The sequence below is a fragment of the Haemaphysalis longicornis genome, unplaced genomic scaffold (assembly GCF_048455015.1).
Source record: "Haemaphysalis longicornis isolate Haplotype H1 unplaced genomic scaffold, Haemaphysalis longicornis Haplotype H1 scaffold_10, whole genome shotgun sequence".
Classification (NCBI taxonomy): domain Eukaryota; kingdom Metazoa; phylum Arthropoda; class Arachnida; order Ixodida; family Ixodidae; genus Haemaphysalis; species Haemaphysalis longicornis.
The window spans coordinates 11,361,360-11,384,304 of NW_027526204.1; the positions used below are offsets into that span (position 1 = coordinate 11,361,360).

The 22,945-nt window shown below is 44.7% G+C and overlaps 1 protein-coding gene across 7 annotated transcripts in view; it reads left to right on the top strand.

Moving 5' to 3' along the window:
* LOC144158171 (putative protein kinase C delta type homolog) overlaps positions 1 to 22,945 on the top strand; it is a 493,518-nt gene that overhangs the window by 429,558 nt on the left and 41,015 nt on the right. For 3 of the 7 annotated variants that reach the window (XM_077688850.1, XM_077688849.1, XM_077688846.1), the window contains 3 exons: positions 5,853 to 5,944; positions 9,106 to 9,168; positions 21,017 to 21,155. In XM_077688850.1, coding sequence (XP_077544976.1) covers positions 5,853 to 5,944; positions 9,106 to 9,168; positions 21,017 to 21,155 — 294 coding nt within the window. Of the gene's footprint in view, positions 1 to 5,852; positions 5,945 to 9,105; positions 9,169 to 10,882; positions 11,019 to 21,016; positions 21,156 to 22,945 lie in introns of all 7 variants that reach the window. The other 4 variants (XM_077688851.1, XM_077688847.1, XR_013319963.1 and 1 more) reach the window with 3 other exon arrangements.

Sequence of the window (22,945 nt, forward strand, 5' to 3'; positions counted from 1 at the left end):
CAGCTATCGTCCCATTGCCCTGGCAAGCTGCCTGTGCAAGCTCTTCGAGAAGATGATGAGTAGGAGACTCGTGTACTGCTTAGAGTACAACGGTCTTCTCGAGAGCTGCCAGGCAGGCTTTAGGGCGGGACGATCTACCAACGATCAGCTCGTTGCATTAGAGTCGTATATCTAAGATGATTTCCTCCACAAACAATATTGTATGGCGCTATTCTTTGATCTCGAAAAAGCCTGTGATACCGCGTGGCGGTACGACATCCTAATCGAGATGAAGTCCTTCGGCATGTCGGTTAACTTGCAAAACACACTTGCCAGCTACTTGTCTGAAAGAACGTTTCGTGTTAGAGTTGGAAGTGCACTCTCAAGGGTGCATGTGCAGCAAAATGAAGCGCCACAAGGTGGAGTTTTAAGTTTCATCCTTTTTATTGTGAAAATTAATTCCCTTAGGAAGGCATTGCCACCGTCGATTTTATGCTCAATCTATGTAGACGTGCAGTTATCCTTTAAGTTTTGTAACCTGTCTATCTGCAAGTGCCAAGTCCCGCGTGGTGTTAACAAGCTAGCTGTCTGGGCAGATATCAACGGTGTTAAATTTAATCCAGAGAAGTGTACTTGTGTTTTGTTTTCGAAAAGGCGTGGCACTTGGCCGGATCCAGACATCAAACTCAATGGTGCCTTAATTCCAGTCAGAAATGAACCCAAGTTTTTAGATGTAGTCCTTGACGAAAAGCTCACATTCTTTCCACATATAAAACAACTTAACCATAAATTCTGAAAGGCAATGAATATACTCAAGGTTCTCTCCCACTCTTCATATGGTGCTGACAAACAACTTTTACGTGTTTTTACTAGCCTGATAGGTTCACGATTGGACTATGGAAGTGTTGTTTATGGGTCAGCAAGTAAAACAACCCTCAAAATGCTGCACCCAGTGCTTCATCTGGGGCTCCACCTGGCATGTGGTGCCTTTCCTGAATGTGGAGTGTAATAAGTGGAACCCACTACGTCAGCGACCATACACAGATGTCCTTTATGCTTTTAAACTTTCATCCATGCCTCACCACCCTTTTCAATCAGTTTTTATGATACATCCATGACTGAATTCCTAAATCAACCATCGTTCTCGGCGCCATTCTCTTCAGATTTAAAGAGGAAGCGTCAGGGCCTGCTGTCTCCTTTTTAGATACTATCCAAACTTCTGTTACAGATTTTATAGCACTATGGCATCTCCGCCCTGTATCATGCGACATATCGTTCACACATATTGATAAAAACCGAGCTCCCAGATGTGCAATTCTGTCGCACTTCATGTATTTGCAGAAGTATCAGTGTTCTGAATTTTATGCGGACGCCTCCAAAACTGGCGCCTCTGTGTCCTGCGCGGCGCATGGGCCCGGCCTTAATGTCACTAGAACTCTGAATGGTAGTACTAGTGTCTTTACTGCAGAGGCTTATGGTGTACTTCTTGTTGTTAATATACTTCAAAGCCACATCCAAGAATCCATTATCTATACAGATTACCTCAGTGTTGTGCGGGAATTGTCGTCAACAAATTCTTCAAAAAAACACGGTGTAAATCTGATCGTTTATATCTGATCGTTGTAAATCTGATCTGATTATTGTATGTCTGTGTATGTTCAGAAATTTGAACTGGTCTTTTTCTGGGTCCCTGGCTACTGTGGTATAGCCGGGAACGAAGCCGCCAGTGGAGGGGCTGCTGCTGCTACACCCTTGAATACAGGAGACATAACCCCATTACCCTACACCGACGTGAAGCCACACATCAGACAACAACTTTGCAAAACATGGCAAACACACTGAAGTGGACAAACAGACAACCCGTTGTACGTAATAAAACCATACTTGGGACCATACACCACCGACACACGCAATAGATACACAGAAGTCGCCTTGGCTAGGTTAAGGATAGGGCACACACATGCAACGCACTCGCACCTTCTCACTGGATCTCCAAGACCTCTGTGCAGCAGGTGCGGAGAGGCCGTATCCGTGATCCACATTCTCATACAATGCAAGGCACTTGACACAACACGACGCAAACACTTCCCACTACTATGCACATGACATATTCCGCCACACCCATCATACTTCTTAGGAGAGGAGCCCATGTTTTCAATCAAACGTGTTTTTGAGTTTCTTACGGACGTAATATTTTTACATCTCATTTATTACCAGGCGCTCTACACCAGTCATCTTGATTACGTTGTGTTTTACAGTGTTTATTTTTACTGAGATGTTCGACTTTTACTTTCATGTCGCTCTCATGAAATCACTTTTATCTGGCGCTCTTCGCCCTTAGTTGGCCTTGCGGCATTACAATCCAACCATCATCATCATAACGTTCTGGCACACGAGCGGCGCTGCCGCCTCGCAGACGAATTGGCCGCCGTCTTCGCGCTCTTTCTGCAGGCAACGAATGGATCACAACACGCGGGACTGGCAAGTTTGATGATAGAACATTTTCACTCAGTGTGGCGCCAGCACGTGCGACAAGGAGTTCAAAGGCAAACGCATTTCCGAAAGCTTTTTCCTAACGCGCATTATATTTCCTGTACTAGAAAAGGCGAGCAAGCAAGACCACGAAGAAAACGAAACTGGCTGCATTATCCAGTCCGTAGTAATTTCCGGGACCCACCAAGGGCCAATCCAAATCAACTTCTACCCATCACGCCCATCGCGGCGGACGATTGCGGCGCCATATTCCTCTCTAGTTATTATTGTATGAAACTCTATGGGTCGGAAGGCTGGAACTTTATGGGACAACGATGTAAACTTTAACAGTTTATGAGAAAAAGCACCCATATTTTCTTGTACCTTCAACTGCTTTTACAAACGCTTTTGTCAAAGGGACAGACAACCGATTTTTGTAGAGTATATGTGCTCCTTACCCTAAATGAAAGGGGGTCACTTGAAGCACTAAACCGAAAAGGTTTTTCCCGTGAGGCCCCAGAACGTTTGAAAGCGGAATCTGTAGATATATCGTCTTTATGCTGCCGGGACTAACGCTAGCAACCGTGACAGTGAGCCGCGCAGCAACGCACTTTAATGTGCACGAGAGATGAAACAAGGTATCTAAAACTTGTCCCAGGGTATAAGAAGAATAACATTCAGTCTTTGGTATCCCTATGTGGGCTGTTTGAATAAAGCATTGAAAGCGACGGAATTATTTTATATGTGCGGTAGTGTCACCTTCAGACACCACACAGCGGCACCTTTAGGACTTCAGGAAGTTTAGGATAGGTGGATATAAAATTATTTCCACCACTGTGTTTAGAGCTTCCTTGTAGTTATCCTACTACATGAAACACTTTCATATTAGCTAAAGGACACACACTCGACAGAAATCGGTGGTGTCTCCCTTTAAACGTGGCTGAGCACTGCCATATTTCCGCGAACTAGGCATGGAGTTCGTTTGTTTGTTTTGTGTTTACTGCCCGGCCGCACCCCTTCATGCCATCTGTGTCCGAAGCGAAGCCCGTGTTCCATTCTTTATTTTTATGCCGCACGGGTTATCTCATTCTGATACGAAGAGCGTTTCGCCCTACCATCACTAGCCTCGAATAATCTTCTTTGATCTACAATGTTCTAGACGTAAATCGACGGTTCGAGAAACACTCGCGCCGAAAGATAAAGGCTTTGCAGAGCAGACGCCGCGGGTTTCCGATCACCGACGCTCGCTTGCGTACGTCACTCTGCTGACTGCTGCTTCGCCACCTGTGTATTCTTCGAGTTGTTAGGGGAGCACGAGTTCGCTCCAATAAAATTGTTTTCCTTCAAGACAACTGCGTCGTCTCTGGCTTCATCACAATATCATGCACTTAACACTAAGATTTTGTGGGACCTGAAACGGTGGGTTTCTGTAAGCCAATACTGTTTCATGCTAGGGTTCGCGTATCTGCAGCTGTATTTCTATTCAGATGTTGCACCGTTTGTAATCATCGCTGATTCATTGAAAAAGCACGGATACTACAGCACCAACTGATAACGTGTATTTCTTTTCTATATTGGAGAAACGATTCCTTTACTGCAGCTCTCCCCGCAAGTCTTTCACAGAAGTAATTTTCGATGTCGAAAATTTGCTGAAAAAGAAGTGCTGCATTACAACAGTACCCCCGCTGTCGAATATTTTTCTGCATATGTTTTGCTCGTTTGAGTTATATTTTATTAGTCTTAAGTGGTCCGATCTGGAGCGCACTGCCAGATAGAAACACTAAATAAATCGCACCTGTGCGCGCGCCCTCACACCTCGCGTATCTAGCCTTGCAACCCTTGGCTGCTCTTTCTCACATGCATATTTGATTCAAGTAACAGGAATAATCATAGCGTAGAAGCAATTAAACCGACCTCAATGCGACCATAGGTGGTATGGCAGTTGTCAGTTTTTAACTGAAAGCGTAACCTGCGGAGAGCCGAGGATCGGGCAGAGGGGGAGGAAGGCACGTCCTTAGCGGAGCGAGTCATGGCGTAGCACAGGCTGGCAGCAGAGAAGAAAAGCCCTATCCTCTTTGTGGCGTGCTTTGAAGCCATGTCACGTGCTCATGTCGAGGCGACCATGACAGCACCGGAGAGGCAGTGTCGGCAGGCTGCTCTGCCGAAACACCGGCCTAAAGGGACTCTGCAACACCACCGATAAACGCTTCCACTCTTAACTTTACGTCTGGCAGCGCGGCAAACTCTATAGTTATAGCCAACACGGATCGGCACTTCGTGATTTTGTCGTCATGCCTGGATCCTCCTTCATGTATTGCTTAACTTTTGTGGCTTTTTTAAAAACGGCTATCGAATGCGTTTAATTCTGCAACTGAAAGACATTCGGCCGGTCGCCGCTGCATCGCTGTAACGACATAATTTTGAGCGGCCAAAGAACGCCGAAACCGGGAAAGAGAGGAAAATCCTTTCAGTACGTTTTAATATATCTGATGGGCATTTAGCGGCAATTTTTGACTTTCGTACTTTCTGACCCCTTATTCTAAGTACGTGATTTGTTGCTTAATCACGTTCTGAAAGCATATAAGATTTAAGAAAACCGCGGCGCTCATTTGGCACGTCGGCGAAACTAGTATATCCGAGAGTATTTGGCATATATTCTGCCTTCTATTCGCTTTAGAATGCTAAATTTGGTAGTTTTACAGGCCGGAGCTACACTCTGGCTATGATGTGCGTCGACGTGGTTGGTGGTGTGTTAATTTTGGCCGCATGGCGATAACTGACCGGTCTCAATACCTTGACACAAACGGCGTTTATATTTGTGTCCTTCATCATAAAATCGCCGTGACATCCAGGATTGAACGCGCGTAATTGGGCTGACGAGTACACAACCCTAGCCACTGAGCTACGAGATCCGTGTGAGTTACTGCCTTTAAATAGTTTTTGATGGGTATCACGGAAGATTAAACACATATGTATGAAGACTGTCACCACTCATAACAATTTAGGCATTTTCTTTTTAATAAGAAACCTGTAAGAAGAAAAGAGAAAGGCTTTGAAATTTTGCGTCATCATTAAAAATGCAGCAATGTTTTTAAAATCTCCTTTAACTATTTCACTGTAACAAGCATGTCTTTAGAGCGGTTTGGCGGAGTTTGACTGAGGTAGTAAATAATGTATGATGTAGCTCAGTGCTTATAATGAAGTAAACATTTAGCAGTGTTTCGTAAAATGTTTTACTTATAAAAGTGTCTTTCGATTTCGCGATAGTTCTAATTTTTCGGGAATACTTTGGTGGAGCCTAATTTTCCAATAAAAGCGTGCACAGAAATGTGATTTGAATTGTTGAGTACATTCGGCACTGGTGCCATTTTACAATAAAGAATTAACGTCCTATACTGCAGAGCCACCTTTTCTTCGTCATGGAGTTCTTGAACGGGGGTGACCTGATGTTCCACATTCAGCAGTCGGGAAGGTTCGACCAGGACAGGGCAAGGTAAGCGAAAAGGGGCCTGGCTTTATGAACATCTTTGAAAGTCACTGGTGTGTGCCTGACCAGAAAACGGTGTACATAAAAGAAATACCTAAAATACTGCTGAATATACTATGTGTAAAAATGCAGCGCTGATAAACGGTACTAGAGGGCGAGTAGAGTGGTAATGTGTTCTAAAAATTCGTCCGGCAGAATTTTACTCTTAAGTTTTGGTGGGAAATATGCTATATTTCAGCACCACCATTTATTGATTCTGCTACAAGAAATGTGTTATGTCTGTACGACGCGAAACGCGTTCCAAATGTTCAAGGGCTTTACTTAGCCTAAACCGTGCACAGGTATTTTTTTCACTTCAAACTTTAAATATTTGTTAAGTAATAAGAAGCCTATGACTTAGTAACATCATTAGGAGAGGAGCTGCACGGTCACGGCAAATTATTGCGACACTATCTAGGAGGATCGGCAATCTGCAAAAGGGCTCGAAACACGCTTGAAATCATGTTTGTTTCCATTTGTTCATGTTTACCGATACGTTTCGGGGTCACCTTCGAACTCACTGGTGCCCTTGCTGCCCATGGTTCACTTGTGTCACCCGATTATTAGATAATAAGTGTAAATGCGGGTACTAATACAACTTAAACATTTTTTGTAAAACCGATTCCTTTTATTTCTAGACAAATGCCTGTTTAGGGCTAAACCCCGGGTTCAACTACTTCCGATATCTCCATGCCTTATCAGAAGCACCAATTCTGAAGTACACACCGAAGTACATGCTCGCCAGTAGGCAACAACCGAATCAGATTCTCGCCGAATCCGGTTGTGAGGTTTGTGAGCAATGGGGGTTATGGCGAGGCTGAAATAACAGAATACGGAAGCTACGGATCACTTATATGCATACACACAGACAAATACACGCACATACTGGCGCGCGCACACATATAAACACGCGCACACTCACCCACTGATAAATAAAATGATAGCGCTAAAAAGGGACACGGACGGAGTGAGGACAGACACACACGGCGCAAACTTCCAACTACTTTTTATTGCCACTGTGTCAACTTTATAAACTTTTCAAAGGACGATCGCTCATGCGCACGCAAAAAAGAGAGATTAAACATTCGGTGATGCGGCGGCCAAGAAAACCAATTCCTTTTCGGTAAGAGCCAGCGAGGGCTTGCTAACACACTTATCACCGAGTCTTCCTATCGCCTCAGCCTCAGTGATTTCTCGCAAAAGTTGCGTACGACCACGAGATAAAATTGCACACTTCTCAAAGATAGGCTGACAGCCGAATCTCAAACAATGTGCCGCCAAGAAACCACCAGTGCCAAATTTTATATTATTGCAGTGCTCGCGTAACCGATCATTCAGGAAACGCCCGGTCTGGTCAATGTGCTGCCTCTTACATTTGAGCGGGAGGCTGTACACTACCCTGCTCGCACAGGGAACAAACCTCTTCTCGTGCTTCCTGTTGCACTTCTCTGGGGTGGGGCGATTGTCGTTCGTGAGTCTGCTCAGCTTCCCAAGCTTGTTGGGCGCCGAAAAAACCAGCTTAATATTCGCCTTCTTCCCAATCTTCTTGAGGTTGTGGGAAATCTGGTGCATATAGGGCACAACACCAACTTTTGGGCGATTGCCGGATGCGACATCTTCACCTGTATGTTGAGCACTGGGTCTCGCCTCTCTCAAAATTCTTGTGTGTGCGCGCGCACATACTGACGCGCGCACACATATAAACACGCGCACACTCACACGCACACGCGCGCACACAAATAGACATTCACGCAAGCATAACATAAACACTCATCACTTTTGTATGGGTAAACGTCAGACAACCTCGTTAGTCATTTTCAATATTCGAACTGTCAGGTGCGCCCGCATTCAAGCTGAAACAGGTGCTGATGTCAAGCGAAGAAACTTCCTAATTCCCTTAAATCGGCGCGCTTTCCTGGATTCAAATTTCCGTACCGCTGATTGCAAAATCACTCGAATCAGAAGTATGGCTATACGCAAAAAATACCCGCCCCAATCGCTAAAATCCAGCGCCTAACACAGTCACGGCCGCCATTAGAGTGCATAGAGAGGATATGTGAAGGACATCTGTCCTTCATGCAGTTTTATAGTGCCTCTTGATGAAGTCTAGAGGGCCCAGAAATAGTAGGTCGCTCTTATTCCTACCAAAGGGCACGCAAGGTGACCACACCAAAAACGTTCTCTAAAAGGAAACGAATATGGCTCGATAACAATCGAAAACTGGTGCCACAGGCTTTTTACGAGGCTCCATTGTGATAGCTTTCGTGTCTCCCATAGGGTAAATTTTTCGGTGAAATGTCGCTCGACTTGATGCACGGAGATGATTGGATAATGCCCAAACGGTGGAAAAAACTTGGTCCTTCGCCCTAACTTCGGTAGCTCAGTGAGTAAGAATTAAGACCCTGCGGTACAAAGCACATGTCGGGGGCTAGAGTTTAGACTATGGTTGCGGTTTTTAAGACTGGCTTGGTGTTAAGTGTGCAGTGAAGAACCTTAGACGGCCTAGGCTTTTCCTCGGCACTTCACCAGGGGTCCGCCGTAGGCTAGGTAAATATTTACTGCATGAAATTCCGTGTTGTGTTGAATCGAAAGACTTAAGCGCACGAGTCTGCGAAAATACATGCTTGTTGTTTTTGTGCAGTCAAGAAAATAGCCGCTAGTAAAAAGAGTACGAATATAAACAACACATTTGTTCTCAGGCGGGATTTGTACACCGGCGTCCACAGCAGCAGGCCGGTGTGCTACCACTAAGTATCTGCGCAAGTTGACAGCGGTAGAGCAAAAGGCATTGTTGTTGTTTCCTTCTTCATGGTACTTGGACAGTTCAGGAATAGGCTAGCAATCCGAAGCTTTGAGGCTCGATGCACCCCCATACAGCACTCACAAGACTGTGAATCGGGAAATTTATAAGTTGTCGAATAGTGTACGGGATATGACACCTAAGCGTGATGGTACGTCAGCTGAAGAATAGCAGCAGGTCGAAGTAATTTGCGGCGAAAAACAGAGAAATCAAAACAAAAAGGCAGGCGGAAATCAGATTTAGCTATAAATGAGTTGCTTGTAAGTATTACGATGCTTTTGCCTTCAAAGTACGTGAGAAGAATTCTATGGTTTGATTTCTGCTACAGGTTTTACGCCGCCGAGATTGTCTGCGCCCTCAAGTTTCTTCATAAAAAAGGCATCGTCTACAGGTGAGGACTACATTTATTTGTTATTTTTGAACCGCGCATTGTTTTGTGGAGGCGAACACGTGGTTTCTGAATACATGGTTTCTGATTGTTGAGCGGTCCTTGCTTGGAGCACAAACGTATGTTTTTTGACATAACTGGGCACTGAGTGCCCATGTGCTTCATGTGTGACTTGGTTTTCACGAAGCCTTGCCTCCTTAAAAAATTTCATTCGAAACCTAAACCACGCATGTTGGCGCAGTAATGTTTATTGTGATCATAAATCAGCAAAACCTGCACTGAATGCAATTTTCGGTTAGGAATCTTACCCCGGTTATATAACTTTTATATGCAGTTCTTTACCTTTGGAAACGTTGTAATCTTTGTCGCGCTGCCGTAGATAATTCGCAATGATTCAGATATAAATTTGTGCTCATAAATTTGGGCAACGAGGCAAAAATATTTTCATTATATGACGCAGGATACTTTTGTCTCTTTTGGTCTCATCATGGTGCCTGAGTCTAAATATGTCTATGTTACTCTGCGATATTTCACATGGTGCTTTCGATATTGATTGCGCGCAAGGAAGTAATGTAAAAATAAGCTAATTTCTTTTACTCCCGAGCACAAAAGGCTTGTACAAATGCTTTTAAGTTTCTCTTGTTTCGTCAGAACCAGTACTTCCCTAAACCATCTCAAAATGAACACGTCTGTGACATTTTTTTTCTTTGTCGAAAGTTTTTCTAAAATACCGCAGGATCCAATGTATAAAATACGAGAGGGAGGTAGCACATTGACCCATTTTAATGTAGAATGTTAGTAAACTGGCCTTTGTAACTTGTGCGTAAACTAAATAATGGCATTGTAACACGCGTGCGAGGCACAACTCGCGGATCAAGGTAACATGGACAATATCCGAAACAGCACGAGCGTAGGAAGCGTTGTGCTCACTGTACGGGCACACGTAGATGAGCTAACAACCAATAAAATAAAACAATTTGTAATCAGTTCAGAATGACCACGTAATAGAAAAATCAACAAGAGAGATTCTGTCAAGGAAATGTATGTTCTTAAGCGTGATTGTGGGCCCACTGCTGCCTCATTTAAAAAGTAATGACCAATTTGACGAGCGCCACTTCAGCACCATTTAGTAATCCTTCAAGATACACCCTGCCCGTGAAGAACGTCTCTTAATAAAGAAGGCAGCTGACTGAAAAAAACTGCCGTTTTTCTGAGTGGCGGCGATTATATTGGCATGTAGGAGAACACGGCAAAAGAGCCGGGAAGACAAGTGGTCCACGGGAGGTGCGCAGTCTAATCTCGGTTCACAATAAGTCGTCCACTCAATGGTTTTGTCGGTACAAAATAAAGAATTTTTGGGAAACAAGGACAAGACGGTTATATGACCATGCCCGAAATTGAGGTGTATTGCAAGCGCGATACTGGAAACCGAAGTTCACGATAAAAGAAAGCTTTCTGAGACGTTTCGGTCGTATCGTGTTGTGTAGTTGTAATTGAAGCGTGCGATCTGTGACATTTGGGCTCAACCCGATATGCGTGTAAATAGTTGCAATGCCACAAAAAATGTTTTTGACTGGGACAACTACGACTACGCCAGTCACGATTCACGTCACGCTTAGCCACAAGGCGTGGATATTCGGCGGAAATGCAGCACATCAACACTGCTTTTGGAAGCATTCCTTTTTTTTTTTGTTCCGGCCTTTCGTTCTCCATCCAGAGACCTGAAGCTCGACAACCTGTGCATTGATTGCGAAGGCCATGTGCGCATTATCGACTTCGGCATGTGCAAGTTGAAGGTGTACAGGTCGCAGCCGCGAGCCTTCTGCGGGACGCCAGAGTACATGGCGCCAGAAGTAGGTGCCCAATGCAAGACTGGTGCGAGCACGCTCTGATAAAATGGCTAACATGGCTCGCTGGGATGCGGTTGCGGTGTTGGAGGTGTGACAGCCTTGAAGTAACACCCTTTCGCCTAACATTTTCTCCTAGAGGATTTCCTTGCTGATGTAGTTTAGAGTAACGGCGCTATTGAAGATCACTCTGTCTTAGTTTACTTTCCTGAACACACGTTTGGCCAAATACTTGATTTTTAAGCAGACAAGAAACGAGTTTATGCAGTGCCCTGCTTTGTTTTGGACATGCACGCTGAAGTAGAACTGAGAAACAATTGAATAACATATATACATATTTGTGCTGTGCTCGTTAACAATCCCCCAGAATAAACGCGTTTCCCCATCATTTTCGCACTGAGCCAAAGCAGCCTCTAAATGCCGCATTGCGTTCGACATTCAGAAAGCGTGTCCTCGTGCATTGAAAGCGTTCCCAAGGAGGACAGCTTGCTGTAAGCTGACGGAGCACTTCATAGTAAATTTAGAAACTGTAAAGGACGGTGCATTCTTGGTCCGTTATAGGTGATTGAACACATATCTACTTTCTGGATTTCTGCTGGAACACCTCAGTCTGCACTGTCGTTTTTCTGCGTTCTTCCCTCACACCTTTGCGTACTTTATGGGCCTCTTTATCTAAATCATTGCATTTCGTTCTCCTTCGCCCCAAGCAACAAAAATAGAGGGAGGGTAACACTGGTGCGCCGCGCTGCGCCATCCTTTTGCACACGCGCGCTTTCTTTCCTAAGCCCACGTAGCGGCTTTCGCAGCTGGCGTAAAGCTGCTCCACTGCGACAAGGCAGCTTTAGGGTACTTCACCCGTTGCTTAGGACTTGCTCATATGCGACACATACCTAGCGCGTTTGCGTCTGCTGTGAACTTACATTACATTTTTAGAGAATTCATCCAGTCTGCAGAAAATGGACAAGACTTCATTGTCGCTTTCAAAAAAGTTGATTTATTTACACCCAGAAAACGCAGGACACAACAGGACAGATGCACGTCCTGTCTACTCTGTCGGCACCTCTGCGCTTAATTTTGCCAGGACGAACAAGCTAACCCAAGAAACCACATTTACCTTCGTTAGAAATAAATCCAAGTTCCCCTAGCACTTTTAGCCTGACTTGTCGAAGCTTGCTTCCACTCAATTCAATTTTAACTAAGTTGCTGCTTTACATCAACTTCAGCGAAGTTTAATCTTCCCTGACAGCTCTTTTGGGTTATGAGTGGAAGCCAAGACAATTTATCCTCACTGCTCCGAAGAAAGCTTAACATCCAATCCGAGGACATTTTCACATCAACGCGTCTCAACATCCTTCACATATCCTCCCCAACAGATTCCAGAAATGGCTGCCAGCAAATTTTATGTCCTGGACAGTCACGAGCGAGTAAAGCAGCAGGCGGTGGATCGAGCCCCGGTATGAGAGAAAAACCCTTACGCTAAAACAATCTGAACGGCGTTCACGAGGTGTTCATTGCAATATTTCAAGGGGTAATTATTTTGTTGCTATCGTAGCCAGATGTTATCAGAGAAAAGAAGAATTTGGACAACATCCCGCCAAGGTTGCTTGCGTAGTGGGAAGCATATCGATCGCGTAGAGGGACTTTCTCGAGGGGTCGATATTCTGGTCTGATGGATAACTTATGATATAAATAATCTCAATATATTATTTATACGTACTTCAAGTGATGTCGAGGCATCCTTGGTTTAAGCGAACGCGGATACATAAGCAAGTAGACGAACTCATCAGGACAGCGCCAACAGCTCCCAAAGCACCGAACTGTGAGACGTCATGAACAGCAGCCGCCCGTGGCACGCTGTATATGTAATGCCAAAAATGGACCTGGTGAAGGCAGTGGCAGAAGGCTGAAATTTCTTTTGTTTTTCAACCCCTCCTTGTAACCCAACGAACGCGGGGAGCATAACGGAGGCTCAACGAGAGCGAACGTAGAGAGCAACGCCGAAATGATGACGGTGATGTTGAAGAGAGCGTGAGCAAGAAAGTGGAGACATAGATGCAGCGGAAACGTAACGTGGCAGACGGGGGAGGAAATTGCGGTAAAATGAGCTGGGAAGAGGGCGGTGAGCGTAAGGCTGTTGGGAGTCTTTACTACTTGTATTATCGTGCGGCCGACCGTTCGACTAAAGTTGTGACTATAGTTACGAGCGCAGCACGCGGTGCGGAGAGCGGATCGGATGGTTTTCTCATTATTGTTGCACCGAGTGTAAAAGTAATCCAGCCCCGCGAACAAACAGTCTCCCTCTAAGAGATGGCGCCAGAATCAGACGCCGCGAGGTATGCAGTGAGTGGCTTAGCTTATAGCATAACTGGTAGTAGTAGCAGTAGTAGTAGTAGCAGTAGCAGTAGCAGTAGTAGTAGTAGTAGTAGCAGTAGCAGTAGTAGTAGTAGTAGTAGTAGTAGTAGTAGTAGTAGTAGCAGTAGTAGTAGTAGCAGTAGCAGTAGCAGTAGCAGTAGTAGTAGTAGTAGTAGTAGTAGTAGTAGTAGTAGTAGTAGTAGTAGTAGTAGTTGTAGTAGTAGTAGTTGTAGTAGGTAACTTGATTTCGCAGAGAAAGGGCTGTGATTTATCAGTAATGGAGCCCTAGTGGCGATTGGGCCATCTCAGTCCTGGAGCCCAGTGGTTGTTCCGCGTTCAGGGCAGCGCTGGTCGTCAGGATCACCCGCAGCTTGGGAAGCGGAAGAGCGTAGCAAAGAGGCGGCACCGCTGGGTTGTGAGCACAGTCGATGATAATGGAGGTGTTTGGACGCCTGGTGACAAACATCGGAAGGAGCGAAGGTCGTTCTGTGGATTGCAAAACGCGCCCAGGCATCACCGCCGCGTTCCTGCCGCTATTACCGGGTGAGCAGGCCAGCGCGCAGCAGCACGCTCGGTTTCCAATGTCTAAAACCTAAAACCCATTAACAACAACGCTCAAATGCAGCAAAAGTGAGTCGCGTAATTGTCAAAGTGATTTACATCAAATATACAAAACAACTGGAACTGTACCTCTGGCGCTCAAACCGCTAGAAAGCATACGTTTTGACGCCGCATGGTGAGAGAGCGTGTGCGTCGTCTTTTTAGTTATATTTTATTTTTGGTGTGGCTGGCGCCGTTTAAGCGGCATTATTTAGTTTTGCTGTACTTTCATTTCGTCTTTCTTCTGCCCCCCTTTATCCCGGCTTGTTTCAATTGTTTTCCTTAAACAAATACCGCATGCATTCTTATAGCGACGTTCTGTATGGCTGAACTGCCCAGTTCTCGTGACCGTGCGCAACAAAAAATCTCGGCAACTTGTCTGAGTATATGAGGAACTTCATAAAAAAAGGTGCCGCTTCAAATGTTTTTAAAATACGATAGTCGTTTTCCGCCCCCGCCATGTAAATGCCTCTCAGGTGCACCCCTAACGCACTTCCCCTACGTTCTTACTCTTCCCACGCTAAACACAGTGGGTGCTGCTGGAGGGAATTCAATTTTGCACCATTCAACTGTACGCGCGCCGCCTACTGGAACATTGTGTTACTGTTGGAATTTTGGAATGCGGTAGCGAGGGGGCGCCACGAGCACTTTTCCGAGTTTTGAGTCAAAATATTTCTTTCAAGGACCCTATTAATGTGCTATCACACAAATAAATTAGCCATCTATTTTAAATAAGTGAACGGAGGAAACATAACTTGTATATTGATGTCTTGCCTCTAGTACGTTGATTTTTTTTGCTCATCAATGTTGACAATAATGAACATCGTCACCATATTTGGTATTTTATGAACATGCGATACAAGAATTCTATTAAGTTTTGGCCTGGCATCCTAATCGAGGGACGGACGGACGGATGGACAGACAGACATACAGACAGACAGACAGACAGACAGACAGACAGACAGACAGACAGACAGACAGACCAAAATACTATTGCCTTTGAAAACGGTCTTCGGTCTCCATATTTTGATATGAAATGTATTTTATTGCTCCAAAAAAATTGCTACCTAAAAATACATGCATGTTTAGACGTGAAGCCGCGTTCAAGAACCTCCATGTCAGCTTGGTCTTTATAAACTGGCTTTTCCACATTATGTGGTGCTCAGTGAAGCGTGCCCATCTCCGTGGGAACATGTTTGCAGTAGCACTTTATTCTCCCCTCCACCGCCTCCGCCTCTTTCCCTACTCGTGTGTACTACTCGACACGCGGGCGTTTGTCTGCCCCCTGCCATTTTAATGTGTGAATTTTGGAGAGGAGGGGGCGTGCACGCGCAGACAGGCTTCACGCGGTCACCGTTTACTGACATGCATGTTCTACTAAGGGGGGTGGTAGGGTGTGGTTTCAACGTAGACGTCTCACGGCCCGACGCGACCTGACTCCTGTCCTCCGAGTAGAGCGGTCTTGGTCGGTGTGTTACACTGACAATAAGGTGCCTCCGACGCGGGGGGTAAACTGACCGCTTCAATGTGACTCACGGAGTAATAGTGTAGTACACCCAAGTTTCCTTTACCTAATTAGTTAGGAAGAGTGTCCAATTGCCAATTACAGTGTTTTGTTTCATGTAGTCTTTGCACTCAACCTGAGGTTCCCTGGTCACCCTTCTTGGCACTGATTTTCTTTCCCACGTACCACCTCTGAAATTTACGCCAAACTGACACGGCGCGCGAACATTTTAGATGCATATTGTGCATGCCTCGAGTGGGTATGAAGAGGCTTTTGACAAATATTCCGTCGTCAGGCATGCTCAAAAACGGTAGCTCCGAACGAGCGCTTCCCGTAGAACTAACGCCCTTTTAGCAGACAATGGCAACCTTCAGTTAGAGGGTTGTGGCCCTGTAAGCCTCCGGGTTTCGGAGAGCATGCCTCGAGTGGTTTTTGATTTCAAAATAGAAATATGCAAGAAGGCAGCTATCGCGACCACCAATCTTGTTTAACTGCTGGTCTAAACTGCAATGTGAAGGATAACGTAAAACTACCTGTCCGTACGTACGGCGTTCGATAATAAGACTTTCAAAGCCCCAAATATTTAGATAGGGCATGTAAAAGACAAAGACATGTGCTTTACGATTCCTGTCTCAGTATTTGGTGCTTGAAAGCCTTATCATAGATTAGCAGCGAGCGCGAACCCACACGTTGTTAAGGTGTTCGATAGTATTATCAAGATATGGCAGTCTGTTTCCTTTTGGTCTACTTCCAAGTTATACCCGCACGAATGGTAGCTACGAACAGACCCACTACCCTTGTACTGCCTACAAGGTTTTTTGTGTAACTGAAGCACACGTTATGCATTTTGACAGCCGCATGCAAAACGTACTTGACTATCATTGCCCTCCAGCGTCCACCAATGCTTTGCACGCATGGAAACAGTCTTACGTGATAGCAACAGATGACGGCTTCAACCACCGCCTTCTTTGAATTGCATGTATAAGCACCGAAAGAAAGACGTAGGCGTGGCTTCGTAAGAAAAATGCAAAAAGAACGTAAAACACTACTCATACAATTTACAGCTGTCAACGGGATGACACTCTAGTTATTGCGTACAGAAAGGGCAAGGGGCAACAAGAATAAAAAAACAGAATGGAAGCGAACAAAACACGAAGAAATTTTGAACTTGTAACACGGAACTAATAATTTACAGACGTAACAGAAACGGGGGGGGGGGGGGCGTACTCGGATGTAGCTACGTGCAATGGTGGCACAGAGGCTGCAAAGCAGAAAGTGTTAGCCCCCCTCCCCCCAAACTACAGTCGCAGTTGTGCAGTTCTGAGTGCGTCAGAAATGTATCGGGTTCGTAAATAACGGGGCGAGGCCAGAAGTAGCTGAGCAAGTAATGAACCACTGGTCGTTTATTCATATCAGTTATATAGCTGTGGGCAGCGAAGGGAAGGGAGATACAGGAAGCGAAGTGAAAACGCTATCGTTGCCCATGCGCGATAACCCGATCTGATACACTGAAGAGCGGCCAATCAACAATGCACGTCCGCGATCCTGCGATTGCGACGTCATCGTTTCTTTGGGCGTATTACATTCAAAGGTCACACGAGAAGTTTGGCCCAAGTTTATCGCATGGAAATGAGGTTATTTATTCGCTTTTGTAATCTTCGATTACTTGAGTAAGCCCATCGATCGCACGAAAAATGTGCCACCACTGGAAAACATTTTTTACCTACGAGTCAGTTGCGCCACTGTGGGCCTATGCGGTCGCATAAGCCCAATCAAAGCTGTTTTGATGAAGTAACTGGTCATTCCCTATCGCTCAAAGCTGAACCGCAAATAACAAAGGAAAGCATTGGTTTCAGCAGCGAACAGGTTGAGGATGCTTCACTTCACCATTATTGTGCGAACAAGCCAGAGTAAGAAACAATGTATTTGCGCCATACCGTCGAGTGGTTGCTGCTAAATGTGAACACAGTTACGGGACATATGCGTCCTTTTTCTCTTTGTTGGCCACCAAAATGTCGCGCCTATCACGCGAAAATAAATAATACCCACTGTGAAATTATTTAGATGATTTATTACACGAATGGTGTTTGAATCTCGTCTATTAGAGCGCGTTGCGATGTGACAATGGGTGATCCAATGATCACAGAAGAGACGGGAGAAAAATGCCACATCGAGCGCCGCAAGTTTCGACATGAGGGTAACGGCGGCCCAGGTTACCGGTTGTTGGTATTTCTTGAAATCATAATGTAACGAGACTTGAACCCTTAAATACAATCATGGAAATTTTTATTTCTTTCCTTTCAGATTTAGTAGTGTAGTCAAACTTGGCATGGCTATAATGTTACTATAAGAAGCAATCATGCGCCACATTGTTTGGGAACATTACCTTCTTTTTTGACTGCCGGTTACCTTAAATGCGTGCGGCGGCCGGTGTGATAACGGAACATCTTTGGTTATAAACTGGCAATTTCTAGGTACCTATAGACTACAGAAGAAAGAAGTTCAACCTCAATGACTCAATCAGTTACACTTGGTTAAGTCGTCTCAGTTTGCGAGATTGTCGCAACTGAATGGTGTCAGCGGTTGCAGAATTGAGACGCTTGAGGAACTCACGGTACGGGTGAAACTGTGTGATTGAGAACTGACATAACGTTCATCTTAAGCGCAGAAAAAAACAGGGACACAGTAGGCAAGTCCCTATTTTTTTCTGCGCTGAAGATGAACGTTATGTTATACCAACTAGCCCGAACGCAAGCCCTTCTTCGAGAACTGAGAGACAGACTCCCTATTTTATCGCTCTCTGCGCGTGTTCAGAAGCTACGTATCCGCTCATGAACTCATAGTTGAGACAAGGGTTGCTTGCATTTCAGTCTGGTCCAAAAAATAAATTAACCACTTATACTAGCTTAGTGACTAAATTACGCTAAGCAAATTTATCTGCGAGCTTGGCCCCCACGGTAAGCGCTCGCCTGTCTGCAGTGACAGTGTGAATTTACAACAGCATGATGTGCGTTGTTCTCTATTATGAGTCCACTACACGCATGCACGTTGGAATCCCCCGAAAGTTTCAATGAAACATACTGACCACCTCCCGTGCTTAGAAGGTTGGTTACACAAGATATGGTGAGAAGAGCGCTTTATAGTTACCCCTAATAAAGACAGATTGGATATTACCTACATTTGATGGGGTGTTCAAGTCTTAGTTTTGTCGTTTTACGGCAAGCAAAAAGCTCTTCAGCACGCTATTTTATTACCCTGGTGAAAAGAGTATTATTTGTGGAATGGTTTCCTGGTGACCATCAATACCTGAATTTATTGCATTTCAAAAACACAAGGAGCTTATTTTTGATGCCAATTTGGAGATGTACTTAACATCAAAAATGACGAGTATGGTTCATCTGGCACCCCACTATCCAAATTATTGCTAACCACTCAGTGTTGGTTACATAGACACTGCGGAAAATGCGTACAACACTTGAGTGTGTAAGACATGTTGGTAATAATGTTTCACATTTAAATGAAGGTTTGTGTACTAGTGTAAGTATTTTTGACGCAAGGAGTAGTGTGGGCCTATTTGGCAGAGCATATTTTGATGCTAAAATGTATATTAAACTGCTTTCAGCTGTACTACGCGAATATGCAAAAACTTGCAAGAAAGCTTGTGTGTAAGCAGATATCGATGCACGCTAAGGAAATACACTTGGCGTAGGTTAAGTAGTAGTTATCCTCTATTGTAGAAAACATATCCCGGGTGCAGCTGTTACGCGCCGAACGGCATTTTAGCTTGAGTATAACAAGTGTTCATACTTTTTCAGTATGTCTAAACGGTTGTATCACAGCATATTTCGAGATGACTGAATAATATTTAAAAGGTCCAAGATATGCCGTAGGTACGCGCAAATTGTTAGATGTTCGAATATCTTTCAAGAATACAAAGGTACTTCATTAAAAATACGTTCTGAGAGCAGCTCGCATACTTAGTCGGCTCTTCAGGCGTGGTGCACGACACTCGCATTTACACTGCGATAAAGGCAGCGGAACAATATCTTAGTTTACACTCATGTTCGCTTTGCTCCACTTCGGTCTATTGCTCTTTTTTATGATGTTACAGAAAAACTTCTGCGTACTAAAATGCTGAAAAAGCAGCCTCCAAATTAGTATACATAGTCTGCAGCAAAGTTGAGGCGCAAAGTACTAAAAGCAGCAGAAACATTTTTTCAAATCTACTCAAAAATTATTACTCAAAGTTTCCTGGTCTAACTAGGAATTAATTGTTATTCTGTCAGAGATTCTCGCATAGCCTGAACCAAAAGCCGGAACGACTTCGTGTAATCAAATGTTTCACAAGCAGTGCAAACGTGACTGAACAAGTTTTGGTAACATTCGCAACCTGGGGAATAAAGCCGTATGATGGATTATAGGATACGATCAAAACTGTCACAGGGGAAAGTTTGTGATAGTCTCCCCCACCGACGACTAAGTGTCTCCTTTATTAAGTTTTGAATTAATCACAGAAATGGTATATTGTTCTTGTCACCGCAAGTTGCCCTGACGAAGCAGAGACACTTATAAACACTTTGTATATCTATTAGACTTCCGCAAGAAATAAATTTACGAAGTAGGAACTAGACAAATGTCAGGAGCAGGGTCGCAGTGCAAAACCACGTTTCTGTGTGCAAGTTTTGCTTGGTTCAATTTTTCTCGCAAAATAACTGGGCCACTTCACGGGTAATAGCTGCCGTTATAGAGAAGGCACCAAATTCCAGTGGCAGTTTCTAATTTCACTTAGCTGGGCAGGGTCATTGAAAAGAAGTTTGGAAACTACTCTAAAAAACTAATGTAAATGCAAGTAATAAGGTTTGAGCATGACGCTGAAGCCCTGCCCCTGACACCGAGCTTTTACATTGTGCGCTCAGAACCCCTCTTTGTTTCTGCTCCAGAAAGAAACGTAAGGAGCAGGTTCTTTAGTATAAACGTTGGATGAAAATTGCTTAAAATACGATAAGCACTTCCCCACGATGTGAGACGCTGATCTAAAATAAAAAAGGTAGGTTAAATAAATCTGTTCTCTTCACTGGAACTAAGAAACAGCTAGAGAAAGATAGTGTATACTTGATTCTTCAAAAGATGACAACGGCAGCTTGCACGATGTGAGGTAAAGAATATTTCTTGAAATAACGTGTACAGTGCCGCTGAAAGAAAGCGTAGGCTTCGTAACATCGATTGTGTTCTGCATAAGATATTCTTCCCGGACAGAGCTTGTATTTTCTATTGACACCCCATCCTAGATTGGAATATTGTTTTCTTCACATGTAGGCAAAGTTGCTATAAAACGTCGAATTTGCTGGATAAAAAATTGACATGATATTTAGAATGATTGGGATCACCTTACCTGCATTGTTGCTCTTGTGGTGCGTGCGTCTGCTTCTGCCTTATAGCATGTGCCGTGCCACCCATGTTTCTCACGTGTTGTGGACGCATGACTTGTGGCGTGTGTTTGGCGTGGTTTTGGACACTAACGGCCGCTTGCGGTGACCCCGACTACCAGAGACCTGAAGCTGGACAATGTGCTGCTGGATCGCATGGGCCACGTGAAAATCGCAGACTTTGGCATGTGCAAGTGCGGCCTGGCTGACGCCCAGAAAACGTCCACCTTCTGTGGAACGCCAGACTACATCGCGCCAGAGGTGAGACCGCCTCCTTCTCGAATGATGGTGGATACTCGGTCGCATTAAAAGCAAACAATTTGGAAATAAGTCGCACAGTAGTTAGCTAATTTGCGGCTGGTATTGAGTTACTACTCAACAGCAGTGATACGGAGGCGCGGAATTCACGCTGCCATACCTCAATTTTTGTTGTTCGAGCACGGAAGGTAATGGAAAAACATTCTTTCTGACTTTCATTTCTAGTAATACAAACTCATGTATGCCTCAATACAGTGAATACCTTAGTTATCTCAACCGTAAAATCACCAGATTTTACTAAGGCTAAGGCGTTGCGCTGCTGAGCGCGAGGTCGCGGGTTCGATTCCCGGCCGCGGCGGCCGCTTTTCTGATGGAGGCGAAAAGCAAAAACGCCCGTGTGTACGAGATTTCGGCGCACGTTAAAGATCCCCAGGTGGTCAAAATTAATCCGGAGCCCTCCACTACGGCGCGCCTCATCGCCTGCGCTGCGTCGGCGCGTTAAAACCCCACAATCAATCAAAATCACCAGATTTAGTCCCCACCAAGTAGCGAAGTTCTTCATAGTGAAGCTTCCTCTCAACCCTTTCTGTAAAACGCTTTTTGATTGTGGGGTTTAACGGGGCGACACAGCGCAGGCGATGAGGCGCGCCGTAGTGGAGGGCTCCGGATTAATTTTGACCACCTGGGGATCTTTATCGTGCGCCGAAATCTCGTACACACGGGCGTTTTTGCTTTTCGCCTCCATCAGAAAAGCGGCCGCCGCGGCCGGGAATCGAACCCGCGACCTCGCGCTCAGCAGCGCAACGCCTTAGCCACTGAGCCACCGCGGCGGGTGTGTAAAACGCTTTTACACACAAAATAAAAGTTGTCGTGCGGTTACGAACTTAAAAGCCAACGTTTGGCCGTCTAGTGTCTATAAAATGACTAACCCTTCACACCATGAACACTCTGTAGCCGCTGAGAGAATATGTCTGTACTTTTATGGATCCACATTTTAGGATGCCAAGGGCGCAACAGTTATTCTGGCTCACGAGGGAAATAGCCGAAGCGTATAAGAATATAAAAACCGGAGACACGTGGGTGGCCATCCTTCAATTTTGCTAACAGATGATGAGGTTGTCTTCTTAGACAAGTCGGGTGTTTGAGGGGTTGCGTGGCCAAAATTTTTCTCAGCCGATTGAGGTTTTTTTGTATTTTTTGTTTTCTAATAACACTTCTTTGCTTACATAGCACGTGTTTTTTCTAACGACGTTCAGTTGCTAGACAGCGCTCGTGTCGTTCATGCTCTTCTTGGCCTGTGTTCGCCTGCGCTGACCATTATGAACGTACTCCAACTCGCCTAATTCGCTGCCTTCTTGCGGTTCTTAGATTTCTTTAGTCAAATATTGTGTGCATTGATGTTCGCATTTGTAATAAAGGGAGCCACGGGGAACTTCAGGATAAATCAAGCGCGTCCACGGTAAAATATCGCGAAATTTATTAGGAAAACACTCATTTAGTACAAAGAAAAGGAGTGAACTTTTTGAATATAACGCTAATTATCTTGTATTTTACGTGTATTTTGGTTTCGACATTTAGCTGGCAGTCAGCGACGCCTGGCGTTTTGTTTTCCCCCGTTATGTCTTTCAGCAACTGTTCTTAAAACCTCTCAAAGCATGGAAAGCATTTTATTCTCGCAATACACTGTCATATAAAAACAGGCCTGACGAACATTTTATATTTCCTGTACACCACATTCCCGCATCAGCATTAGTACGAATATTGTGCCCGCTGATAGTTCCTGATTTTATGAT